Here is a 13,481-nt window from a genome sequence, read left to right as displayed (position 1 = left end):
GATGAAGATAATGTTGTTGTTTAGAATAAGAGGACTCTTTAGAATATGTATCGGGTCTTTGAAAATCGAAAGGCAAATATTTGTGAATGAATTTGATTGGTTACACTTTTATGGTGACAGTCACTTATAATCGACGTACGTGTTAGTCATGATTAATGAATACATCAAATGAAATGGAAGAACTAAAAAAATGGAGTAGTACTCAGGAATTTAGTTAGTCAAGATTAAATTTTCCTGATATTACACAAGAGTGAATCGGTTCGAAATTATTCAATATTAATTTTATCATATGATGAAAGTCAAGACTAATAAATCAAAACCAATATGTAACCGGTTCAACTCCACAATTTTAGTGTGTATCTATTTGTGTCAAAAAACGAGCTTTGAGTCTCCCCAATTTTATTTCTCACAATATTTTCGGAATCTATAGTAAATTGTCATCTAAATTTTTAAAGACAAAAAAACATTGTTTATTGAACAAACTACCTCAAACTACATCTACAGACTACAATCAAATTTTGTTTTTTGCCAATCCCAAAACTCACAACTCCCCAAAATTATCAAACAAGTGACCAAAAAAGAGCTAACAGTCAAAGATGCAATGGCATTACACAGCAATTACTGATTTACTAATAATCAGATCATATTGAATGCAACTCAAAAGTATTCAAACGCCTTATAAGTTAGAACACAACTACAGGCAAGCGATCAATTAGAGGGTAAGTTCATTCATCACTTTACAAATGGGATCCCAGAAGTCGTCCGTCTAGCATATTCCACGTAACGAGAACCAAAAATCTGTGTCAAGAAATACTCCTCATATCGTATCCTCAGCTGGAAAAAACGCCACACGACTGCTGCAAATCCAAGTGTACATACTGGATTACACAGCATTACCTGGGTACCAACGGACCATATAAGGAAGCCACAATAACTTGGATGCCGGATGTACTTATAGACTCCATGAGTGATCAATACATGATCTTGCTCACGAGATCTCCGTATAAAATGAGTGAAGGACCTTCCAGCAGTTATAATAGCCAACTTGCGCATTAGTTCACCAACAACTACCAAGGCAAGACCTGTGTTGCTTATAAACCGGTGTTCTTTCATCCCGGGGAAGAAATAAACTTCAACTAAGTACTCCACCAGGGAGCCAACCATGGCCACAACATAGTTTTTGCTGATTAAAAGAGACCCTAGAGTTACACTGTTTTTCCCGTGAAAGAAGACTGCTAGGAGATATTCAGAACCATGGAAAAGGAATATGGCAGAGAAAAATTGCAATAACTGTCTGGATGCCGTGAAGCTGAAGATCTCTGTCATTTTTCAGAACACCAAAAAAAAGTCTTTCCTCAGGATAAAAACAAGTTTCGGACACTGAACGGCCCTCAAACAAGGAAACTTTTTAATAAGTTGTGTTGGATTATTCCAGACCTGAAGTGATTGTAGAGAAGCAATATATTAGTGATGAAACGCGGGGCTCCACGTTATTCAATAAAGGCACTATAAATGACATCCCTGAACATAGCACAAGCATAAAGTCACACTGATTGTCAAGTGATTGAAAGCATTAGTCTGTATTGCACATAGGAAATAACTTCTTCAGCAAAGAGCTCCATTAAAGTAAAAGTGTTTCGGGATGAACTCTTTTCTTAACAAAACCACACTAAAGACCGCAGCTCCAATCAGCATATCCCACCTTATTCCTAATTGAGATCTAGGGGGTATTTTTTTACGGAGGCACCAATCAACGAAGATGACAAAGCTCAATGTGCATAGAATCATAATGAATACAAAACAAAGACTATGAATAGATCAACTTCCCCTTATTAAATGCTAGAGTTTATGCACAATCAATCTAGGCAAGATGCCTTCTTCGAATAGGAAGAATACAAGCTATGTTCTCCTATATAATCAACTAAGCCAATACAATGTAGAATTCCTCAAGCTCTTCTTTGTTTTTTCATTTCAGTATTTACATTTCCGCATTTCGACTATATTTAACAACAATTTTGTTGCATTGAGAGCTGAAAAAGTCTCCTAACTCTTTCTACCTAGTAGCCAAAACATATGCATAGAGTGTCTATCAAGGTTAGCTTTCCTGCTTAACACAATAATATGTCTAACCCTGTTTCATAAGAAAGATGTGGATAATTAATTAATTTCATAGCATAAACCCCTCAAGTTTAGTCTTAATTGTTTACAAATTAGTCCACTCGAAAATGATAACTGCGTCTAGCAAATAATTCTCGAATTCAAAAGCAATCGAAACCCCAATTAGATTCACAGAGATGCACAAACACCGATGCATATAGGATTTGCATACCGACGACATATCTCAAAATCCTGCCGTTTTGATTTAAACTTAAAATCACCTGATTTCGGTGAAGCCATGGGCGCGGCGGCGGCACGGAGGCGGAGATGATTGCTGCCGCGGCGGATACGAACTTTGACTCGGCCGATTTATCTCAAATCAAAGCATCAAAGCTCACAGGTGAAGGCTGAATTTTACTCATATAGAAAGACGATATACTCGGGCCCACCCAGACTGCCCCTATTTTGGGAATTTTACCCAATTAAAAGATTTCTTAAATAGAATAAATTTTAATGGATGAATCGAAATATAGTAATATTAAAATAAGAATGTTTTTTATGAATGAAAAATATGACAAATTACTCCCTCCGTCCTAGATAATTCGGGTCACTTTGACAGGGCACGGGTTTTAAGAATTGTAATGAAAAGTGGGTTGAAAAAGTTAGTGGAATGTAAGTTCTATTTTTATATATTAGTTTTATAATAAAATATGAGTAGGAATGAGTTAGTGGAATATGAGGTCCACTATCAAAAATGGTAAAATGTGAAGTGGGACAAATTATGTGGGACGGACCAAAATGAAAAATTGGGACGAATTATCTGGGACGGAGGAGTAATAATTAGATAAACTAATATTCTAACTAAGGACTTACCCAAAACTTATGCCATCGCGGTATAAAATTATTACTCCTTCCGTCCGCGAATAGAGTCTCGTTTTTACATTTTAGTCCGTCCGTGAATAGGAGTCTCGGTTCACTTTATCATAAATGGTAATAGGGTCTCACCATCCACTAACTCATTCCATCATATTTAATTTAAAACTAATATATACAAGTGAGACTCGTATTCCACTAATTTTTTCCACCCAATTTTTTTAACATTTCTTAAAATCCGTGCCACCAAGAAATGGGACATCTAATGACTACGGAGGGAGTATTCTATAATTAACGTTGTATAATTATTTTGGTAAATATTTTATTTTTGTTTGCTTTTGTTTAATTGCTCAGTGCATTTGAGTATAGTTTATGTACTCCCAAATTACTAGTACATTTAGTTTAGGTTAAATGGGAAATACAAATTTGTTGAATTGATATGCTTTTAACGAGGCCCGCCCACTTTGGATTGCGGTGGGTGTCTAAAGATGATGCTCTTTTTATTTGTTTGATTTTGTTGTTCTTTGCAATGTGCATGGACTTGCCCATGGTTTTGGTTTGCCCAGTCTCCTTGTGGGCAAGCTTTAGATGTTTCTCCTCGGATATGCACGAGTGTATGATGTAAACGATACATTCTGATGATATTCTATTTATTTATTAAATATAAGATATAATTCCGCTTCAGTAAGAGTGGATTTAGTTGCTCTTTTTAGAACAAAAAAGAAAATCAACCCCGTAATAAGAGACAAGAGTAAAGTCTCCTTATACTCAATCCACTTCATCCACAGTGTTCCTCTGGAAATGTTGTCATCCCTCTCATCAAAACACCTCTTTTTGAAAGCATCAGCCTTCATCCTTGTTGGGATTGGTGTATTCCTCGGAATGTATGCATCCATCGCATCGTCATAACCTCTAAGACCAAGTGACAGCGGAGTAACATCGGAAAGAATGAGGATTTGCACATTCTCATCGCCTTCGCCGCTAAACTTGGCTGCCAGCACTGCAGCACCATACGCCACTGCTTCGTCTGGATTGATGCTCTTGCACGCCTCCATCCCATTGAAAAACTCCCTCAACATCTCCTGCACCTTTGGAATCCTACTCGACCCGCCCACCAGCACCACCTCATCCACACTCCTCCGCCTCATCTTTGCATCACTCAAGCATTTATCAACCAGTTTCATACACTTGTTGAACAGATCCATGTTGAGCTCATTAAACCTAGCACGAGTGATACTCGAAAACAGATCAATCCCCTCGAACAAAGATTCAATCTCAATATTAGTTTGGGGAGTGGAGGAAAGGACTCTCTTGGCCCTTTCACAAGCACTCCTCAATCTCCTAACAGCTCTCGGATTCGTACTAATATCCTTACCGTGCTTCCTTTCAAACTCTTTCACGAAATGATTCACCATCCTACTGTCAAAGTCTTGACCTCCAAGATGAGTGTCACCGGCAATAGCCTTCACATCAATGATGCCCGCCTCAATCCTAGCCACAGACACATCGAACGTGCCACCACCAAGGTCGAAAATCAGCACATTCTTAGCCACACTACCCTCTCTATCCAGACCGTAAGCGATGGCTGCAGCAGTAGGCTCATTGATGATCCTTATAACATTGAGGCCGGCAATGGTTCCAGCATCCTTGGTGGCCTGACGTTGAGAGTCGTTGAAATAAGCAGGCACGGTCACAACAGCATTCTTGACAGATGATCCAAGATAAGCCTCGGCGATACCCTTCATCTTGGAGAGCACCATTGAAGAGATCTCCTCAGCTGAATATTGTTTCTCCTCTCCTTTGTAGGTCACTACTATCATAGGCTTGTTGTTGTTGGTGGGGTGAGGAATGACCTTGAATGGCCATTGTTTCATGTCACTCTGAACCATTGGATCATTGAATTTGCGGCCAATTAGCCTTTTTACATCTGCAAAGCAAAGTAGTAATAATAAATAATACTCCAAATACAACATATGGTTAGAATGAAAAATCCATTCTCTTTATCTCTCCAAATGTTAGTTACATATTTCAACGTCCCCCATTGAGCCTCTCTATACGCATTGATTTTGTAATAGAAAAATATACATTTTCTAAATGTTAGGGTTAGGGACGATATATACATCAATCTAAAAGGTTTCATCGACTTTAATTTTATTTATTTGGGTGTAATTTTCCTATATTGAATTTACTACTCGTTTTGGTTAGTATAATAGTAATTAGAATATTACTAGTATACAACTTGTATTTTCCTATATTAATGTTGACATAATAAGTGCATAGAAGAGAAAAACTGACCAAAGACGGCATTAGAGACTTGATTCTTGACGGCGTCTCCAATGAGATACTCGTCGTCGGTGAAAGCGACACAAGAGGGCGTGGTGCGATTACCCTGGTCGTTTGCTATGATCTCGACGCGGTTGTGTTGCCATGCTGCCACACACGAATACGTGGTGCCCAAATCGATCCCGATCGCCCGTCCTTCCCCCTTTCCGGCCATTTATGCAAACGAGTTTAGATGCTCTTTCAAACCGTGAGATTTTGAACGAAGGAACTCGAATTCACGAAATGAATAACCAAGGTCAACATAGCTCAGGTTGTTTTTGTAATGAGTCCGCTGAGTTATTTATAACCAGTATGTGGCAGCATCCATTTCCGTGATCTTTCAAAAACTAATTTAACATTATTTTACTATTACATGAATTTGAAATATAATAAATGTGCATAATAAGAATTCGTGTAAATGAAAACATAAGATTAAAATAAATAAATACACATAAATTGATTGCAACTCAAGTGAATATCTATATAGTAACAGAGACATAATACTAGTAGATCATAAGTTTTGGAAAACATATCTAATAATTTTTACAGTATTATTTTAATTTTTGACCAGATGTAGCTATATCAATGAAAATTGCATTTCTCAATATTCACATGTAGCTATACTAATGATAGGATAGGGGAATATAAAATTTAAATTATACTTAAATATATTTGTTATAATTAATTTGCTATTATCAAATACACATCAAGGTTAGGTACTTAAATATATTTTTAAAGTCCAGAAGCTATGAACCAAATACCAAAAAAAAGACGGAAACATCAAGCTAAAGTTCGCCCATGTTTTCGCCAGAACTCGCCGCTCAATTTGCGGAGTTCCTAAGGCTCAGTTTTGGCTCAATACCAAGCAATCACAACCCACCACCACCACCGAAGACTCATCGTCCCGAATCTCTTGGAGAAATTGTCGTCCAAGCCAAACTGGATGGGGAAAATTATCCCCTCTGGGCCGACCTTATGGATCGAGCAATCAGAGGAAAAGGAATAACTTCTCACATTGATGGAGTGTCCGAACCCCCCCTCCGATCTGACTCTACTTACCAACAGTGGCAGCAACATGATCACTGTGTGTTCAATTGGATCATCAACAATATCGAAGGCTATTTGGTGAATGAAGTATCCAATATGCGACGGCAAAAGACTTATGGGATGGTCTTGCTATCACATATGGGAGTGGGGCAGATCCGTTCCAGGTGTATGACTTGCACCGACAAATCAAAGTCATCAAACAAGAAGGACTCTCGTTGGAGGCCCTATGGAATAGATTGCAGAAACTATGGATATCCATCGATCGCCACGACCCTAACCCAATGGAAGGGGAAGCTGTCACAGCCATAGAAAGGTACAAAAAAATTGTTCAAAAGCAACGATTATACCAATTCATCACGGCGCTGGACGATAGATATGAAGCTGTAAAAAAAGATATAATCCGGAGGGATCCTTTACCCTCAGCGCGTGTGGCGTATGGAATCGTCCGTCGGGAGGCGACAAATGAGCAGATTATGGGAGGCAGCCTCGCTAAGGAGGCGCAACACCAGACAATCGTCACCGGCCTGGCCGCCACGCAGTGGCGGATCCAGAAATAAAAAATGGAGGAGGTGGAGTAAAATAATAAAATAATAAAATATTAAATATAATACTTCAATATGTTTTTTAGCAAAATGAAAGTCTATTACTCCCTCCGTCCCGCTTAAGATGACACGTTTTTCTTTTTAGTTTGTCCCAACTAAGATGACACATTTCCTTTTTTGGTAACTTTCTCTCTCCAATTAATACACTCAACCACTTTTTCTCACTCCTATTAAAATATCCATCTATCTTCATCTCTCTACTTTAATACCTACACCCACCTTCTCTCTCTCCAATTAAACACTTTAACCAATAACTCCTAAAATCCCGTGCCGGCTAAGCAATGTGTCATCTGAGTCGGGACGGAGGGAGTACAATTCAAATAGCTCTAACATTTGTTAACCGAGACAACTAATTTCTACGAGTATCCATATCTTGAAAACGTTTTAAGATTCTTTCATTAGAAACACTAGCAAAGATGGATCTTTCATTATATACTACCATCTCCCATCCTATTCCGCAAGTCAGTCTTGACAAATTTCATTGCTGAAAATACTATGCAGTCGCTACGGGTAAGATCAATATCAACTCAATCAGACGATAAACCAACGGAAAAACTTTATCTTTCTTAGTTTCAACAATCTTCTGAGATAGGCTAGCCAAATCTTCAATACCATTCAATCGTGCATCTCTTCTTACAACATGAACAAAAGTTTCAAGTTGTTTAAACAATTCAATATGTTGAGTCGACTACCACATATTTGCAAGACGGATCATGGCGACATAATTGAGCTTGAGTTGAGTTTTAAAATTTTATTTCAATTGAGCTTGGGGCGATAATGGTTATTTTTTTCGGTCAACGGGGCGACGTTGGAGGCAACGGAGGGGGCGGATGTGGAAAATATACATCCGGGATAAGGGAAAATTAGTCGCATGGTGGGGGCGGTCGGGGCGACCGCCCCCACCTGGATCCGCCACTGCCGCCACGAACCGCAGCCGCCCCGGGACACAAAACCTAGCCCCAAATCGGCCATGTAACCGCAAATCAGACGATGACCGGAGCCGGTTGGTGTGCTCACACTGTGGAGGGAAGAAGCACACCAAAGAAGGGTGCTTCCTCCTCGTCGGCTACCCGGAGTGGTGGGACGACATGAAGAAACAAAGGGCGGCACGCGCGGTTGCGAATCAGACGGGCAGAGCGGCATTACAGTGGCAGACCAGGCTACCGACGTTGTTCGAACAGCGGGCAACTCCGTCGGTGGCGCAGCTCACGGCAAGGAGGCTAGCGATGGCGGCGAGAAATCAGGTGTAGAGGAAATCACATTTGCACAGGCGGCCAATTGGGTTTGTGAAGGAGGTAACGAGTCATTTCATTTTAATCCTCCAAATTTTGCAAATATACAAATTGCAACCCACCAAAATATACTAACTGCAGCAGCCTCCGAAGCTATCCCATTATTACAAAAAATACCCCACCCCAGTCAACCCTTGCATTTAGACCCCAGTTAAACCCAAATTTTGCAAAAAATACCCCACACGGTGCCACATAATGCGAATAAGCCCCAAAACTCCAGAAAATCCGATTTTCTTCCCTCAAGTTCCATGTTTTGTCACACAAGCCCAGATAATTCTTCAAATTTACAATTTTCTCCAAATATTGTGTGAGAGAATAAATTTTAGGCCTTGGCAAATACATCTGCACTCGAGAAGTTGAAAAAGGATTCCCAATGGATCTTTGATTGTGGTGCTACAGAAACTATGTCCTTTGAAGCATCGAATTTCTTAGATGTCACGACCTTTCGGAAGAAATTCGTTCAAACTGCAAACGGACATCTGATTCCAGTCCAGGAAGCTGGAACAATTAAAATTTCTCCAACACTCGAGATTTCTAATTGTCTATATGTTCCTACTCTGTCTCATAAATTGCTATCTGTTAGTCATGTAACCCGTGAATTGAAGTGCAACCTACTAATGCAGCCAAACTTATGTGTTTTACAAGATATCAAGACGGGGACGATAGTTGGGCATGGCACTGAACACCGAGGATTGTACTATGTGGACAGGATGACTCAACACGGTACTGCGATGCTGACTCACGGACCGACTAAGGCTCAGGGTCGACTTTGGCATCTCCGGTTAGGACATCCCTCCATAGGATATTTAAAAATGCTTTTCCCTAAGTTAGCCAACAATCATTTCTCTTTTCATTGTGACACTTGTTTTTTGGCGAAAAGCCACAGACATTCTTATAAGTTAAACAATTCTCGTGTCCAAACTGCATTCTCTTTAATACATTCTGATGTTTGGGGTCCTGCTCCTGTTTTGGGTAGTCATGGGTTTAAATATTTCCTCTTGTTTATTGATGATTGCACACGCATGACTTGGATATATTTTTTTAAATCTAAATCTGAAGTTTTCGAAAAATTTACTCTCTTTTACACTTTCGTGCAAATACAATACAATAGGCAAATCCAAACACTTAGATCAGACAATGGAGGAGAGTTTGTAAATGCTAGGATGCAAAGTTTCTTTTCTGAAAAGGGATTAGTACATCAAACAACCTGTCCACACACTCCTGAACAAAATGGGGTAGCAGAACGGAAAAATAGGAAACTACTGAAAATGACTAGAGCTCTACTTCTCGATTCCCATGTCCCAAGAAATTTTTGGCCCGAAGCCCTATCCACTGCTGTGTACCTCTTAAATCGTCTTCCTACTCACATCCTAAACTTCAAAACACCTCTAGACATCTTCACCACTCAGAACAAAATACCTCCACCACTCACCCTCGAACCAAGAGTGTTCGGATGCTCTGTGTTCGTCCACGTACCTAAACAAGACCGAACCAAATTTCCCCCATGTTTTATAAAATGTGTTTTCTTGGGATATGGTAAAAATCAGAAAGGCTATAGGTGCTATGATTCGAAATCCAAACGCCTTTTTGTCACCTTAAACTGTGATATTGTTGAAGCTGAGTATTTTTACACCCAACTTAGTATTCTTGGGAAACACATTCCCAACCAGTCAGTGACCCGCTAAATTGGTATCCTACTCCAAATTTAGAACCAAATCTAAGCATGCCATTGCCGAACCCTGTGACCAGCGGCGAATGGAGGTGGGGTCGCGCAGGGTCGGCCGACCCACCGCCGTCTTCAGAGAACCGCCGGAGGACTTCTCACAACAGTCCCCAACCCCATGGCGTTCGTAACCCCGCCCCATGATTATAGGAGCGTCGAGCCAAGTTGCAGAAGAAGCTGATGTATTCTCAACGAAGAAGATGAACAATTATTGATTTTTGGGCTGAGGAGTGGTTAATACTCCTATTGATTGTTGGATTAGAAAATCTATAATTAAAATATCTAATTAAAACTGCTATTTGAATTAATTCGCCTGCCAATAATTTTCTAAGCCATGTAGTATTAACTTTTTTTCTCCTTAATTTTCCCACAAATTTACATAAATTCCTAATTTATTTAAGTTTATTAGTTAAAAAAAAAGAGTCAATACTGCCCTTTTAAATAATTTTATCTTTATTACATGAGTTACAACTTTCTTTATAAATAATAATTCTAGATTTCTACCCTAGTATTATTTTGATTAAATAGAAGTTATAGTTGGAGACTAAGATTAAGATTTTTGAGGCGGCATAGGCTTTGCACGAAAAAATTTGGTGCGTATTGATATTCTTTTAATGGTGTTTTATTATTTTTTTACTTTTATTTTGTTTATTTGACCTAATTTTTATGAATATAATAATTATACTCCATATGTTTTTTATTATTGGTTTTAATTACCTTCCATTTTAAATTAATGGATAAATTTATTTTAAAAATATCTTGAGTTTTTATCTGTTCTCATGTGTTTTTATATGTTCTTCTGATGCTAATGTTGAAACAATCAACAACGACTAGCAGATATGTTTGCAATTATTTCCAATGATAAAATTTTGGTCGGCTTCAAAATATGAGTACTCGTAAAAGTTAAATTTATGAATACATGTAAAAGTTAACTATCGTGATAAAACAAAAATGTAATATATTTTTAATGTATTTTTATTAATATATAATATTATATTAATTATCTCGTTTGACCCCACGATTTTTAAATCCTGGATCCGCCATTGCCTGTAACTGAAATTGGCCCAACAGAAGATGCGAGCTGCAGTACCACCGAGACGTCCACAGAGTCCCGCGTACAACCTCATGAGTCTGGTGACACTGCTCAACCATTGTCTTCGCCTGTGATTCCTGAGGTTAGTAACACTGAAAACAGTATTTCTACACTTGATATTGACTATAACAGACAGGAAACTGAGACTCCTTCAGAGAGACCAGAATGCAGTGGAAGGCCGTTTGAGTTGCCAATGAGAAGTACAAGAGAGGTACCACCAAGAAGATATTCACCAGACTGGCGAGGTCCAAAGACGAGATACTCTGTTGCAAATCTCATGCAGGGACAGCTTACTGAGATGGCTCAAAGCTTCAAAACAGCCTTGTCTGAGGAGGTAGATATATCTCAAACAGCTGAGGAGGCCATGAAGCATAAACACTAGCGGGAAGCCATGAAGAAAGAGATGGATGCACTAGTAAGAAACAATACTTGGGAAAACTGCAAGCTACCTGAAGGAAAGAAGTCAGTTGGATGCCGCTGGATCTTTACCATTAAGCGTCGAGCAGACGGTTCAATTGAGAGATACAAAGCCCGATTGGTGGCAAAGGGTACACACAGACTTACGGGATTGACTACGAGGAAACATTCTCCCCAGTAGCAAAGATGAACACAGTCAGAACTCTACACTCTATAGCAGCGTGCAAAGAATGGCCGCTTCACCAGTTCGATGTGACGAACGCCTTCTTGCATGGAGAACTGAAAAAGAATGAGGAAGTATACATGGAGGTCCCACCAGGATATTTTGGAATGTTTGGAGAAGGACAGGTGTGTAAGTTGAAGAAAACATTATATGGTTTGAAGCCGTCACCGCGAGTTTGGTTTAGAAGATTTGCACAAGAAATGCTAAAATATGGCTATACTCAGAGCCATTCGGACCACACGTTATTCATTAAAAGAAATGGTGATCAAGTGGCGTGTCTGATCATATACGTGGATGACATGATCATAGCGGGAAATGATAAGGAAGAAATCGAGAGTCTGAAGATGAATCTATTTCAAGAGTTTGAGATGAAGGACCTTGGACCATTGAAGTACTTTCTGGGAATTGAAGTACTGCGCTCCAAAGAAGGGATATTCCTCCGGCAGAAGAAGTATGTTCTTGATCTCCTAACTGAAACTGGGCTATTGGACTGCAAACCTTCAGATGTTCCGATCATGGTGAATCATGGATTGAAGTTCGAGTATAATGCAGAGCTGGCTGATTAAGGGGAGTATCAACGTCTTGTGGGTAAGTTGATCTATGTTGCACACATAAGACATGATATTGCATATGCAGTTGGAGTTATAAGCCAGTTCATGCACCGACCTCAAACAAATCATATGGATGCTGCATTAAGGATAGTCCGTCATCTGAAAGGGACGATTGGCCATGGAGTATTGCTAAGTAAAAATGATGACCTAGAGATTGATGGGTATACTGATCCAGATTGGGCAAGTAATCCTATAGATCGAAAATCTACTGGAGGATACTTCACCTTTGTTGGAGGTAACTTAGTCACCTTTGCCCAAAATGGTTTGTAGATTAATCCCGTTTTGCGTCGTATTTGATTTTGATTGAAGAATACGGTTTTGAATCTTTTTAATTTCTTACCCATATGATCTTCTAGAAATTCTTTTGTTTACAAACACTATCTAATCGTCTCATGGAGTCATAATCTGGTCACTCTGGTGTGTGAAGGTAGTGAAAGATGAAGATAGAGGAGAGAAGTAGCTCAAGAAAAGGAAAAAAGGCTGAGAAGTTGAGAGCAAACAACAAGATCCATCCATGAATAATTTTCAAATTTTAATTTTTGATCTTCACATTTGTCACCAACCCAAAGCTTAATCCCTTCAACAGTCTTTGTTCACGACGTGGGTTTATTGGGGGTATGGAAGGAAAAAAGTCAAATGATTGAATATTTGCTGGTAGATCAGACAAAAGACACGTATGCAGACAAACCAAACACGTGTTTTTTTATGTCTACGAACACAATTTTGACTAATAAAGATTTCCAAGCTTTATAAATTACTAAAATATTTTACATTTCCTAAAATTTTGCCCAAAAAAGTTTACCATAATCGCCGCTCGGACAATGAAATTGAAATATAATTGTGTGGGACCTACACCCACATTTAACACCAGAAATCATTTCTAGTAAAATCATTGCAACGAAGACCGAGCGAGTTGCGCTGGAGTATTTAGATAGAGAAAAAATACTGTAAAATTCAGTTGCGGTGACCACAATTCCTATGCGAAATTCGGCAAAAATACACCAATCCACAACTAAAACCTAACAATTGAGCACTGAAATAGCAGAAAATTTTTAAACACACGAAAATGGAAATTGAATTCGAAAATTACCCCAAAACTATTTATTTATTTTATTGAGTAAATTATTTAATAGTGGCAGAACTAATTTTATTATCAGTGCTTAACCTATAGCCCTAAGCTT

General features: G+C 38.9%; 1 protein-coding gene and 2 pseudogenes across 3 annotated transcripts; 1 reads left to right on the top strand and 2 right to left on the bottom strand.

Annotated features, from left to right (window-relative positions):
* Window positions 1-607: 607 nt before the first annotated feature.
* On the bottom strand, window positions 608-2,524 carry LOC125213406 (protein-S-isoprenylcysteine O-methyltransferase B-like). Of its 3 annotated transcripts, XM_048113935.2 has the most exons (3): window positions 2,379-2,524; window positions 1,438-1,521; window positions 608-1,319 (listed from the first exon to the last, which is right to left on the bottom strand). In XM_048113935.2, the coding sequence occupies exons 1-3, from the start codon at window positions 2,395-2,397 to the stop codon at window positions 733-735; spliced, it is 690 nt and encodes a 229-aa protein (XP_047969892.1). In that variant the 5' UTR covers window positions 2,398-2,524; the 3' UTR covers window positions 608-732. The 3 variants fall into 3 exon arrangements, with proteins under 3 accessions (XP_047969892.1, XP_047969910.1, XP_047969901.1); XM_048113953.2 differs by lacking the exon at window positions 1,438-1,521 and having other exon boundaries at window positions 608-1,437; window positions 2,379-2,522; XM_048113944.2 differs by lacking the exon at window positions 1,438-1,521 and having other exon boundaries at window positions 2,379-2,499.
* A 1,096-nt stretch (window positions 2,525-3,620) lies between these two features.
* Window positions 3,621-5,467, bottom strand: LOC125224170 (heat shock cognate 70 kDa protein pseudogene; annotated as a pseudogene).
* A 785-nt stretch (window positions 5,468-6,252) lies between these two features.
* Window positions 6,253-9,148, top strand: LOC148931414 (uncharacterized; annotated as a pseudogene).
* Window positions 9,149-13,481: the final 4,333 nt, after the last annotated feature.

The sequence above is a fragment of the Salvia hispanica genome, chromosome 2 (genome assembly GCF_029641045.1).
Source record: "Salvia hispanica isolate PSC_SH4W2 chromosome 2, Shi_PSC_v1, whole genome shotgun sequence".
Classification (NCBI taxonomy): domain Eukaryota; kingdom Viridiplantae; phylum Streptophyta; class Magnoliopsida; order Lamiales; family Lamiaceae; genus Salvia; species Salvia hispanica.
The sequence above is the reverse complement of the archived record's forward strand: the minus strand, read 5'-3'. Positions and strand labels throughout refer to the sequence as shown.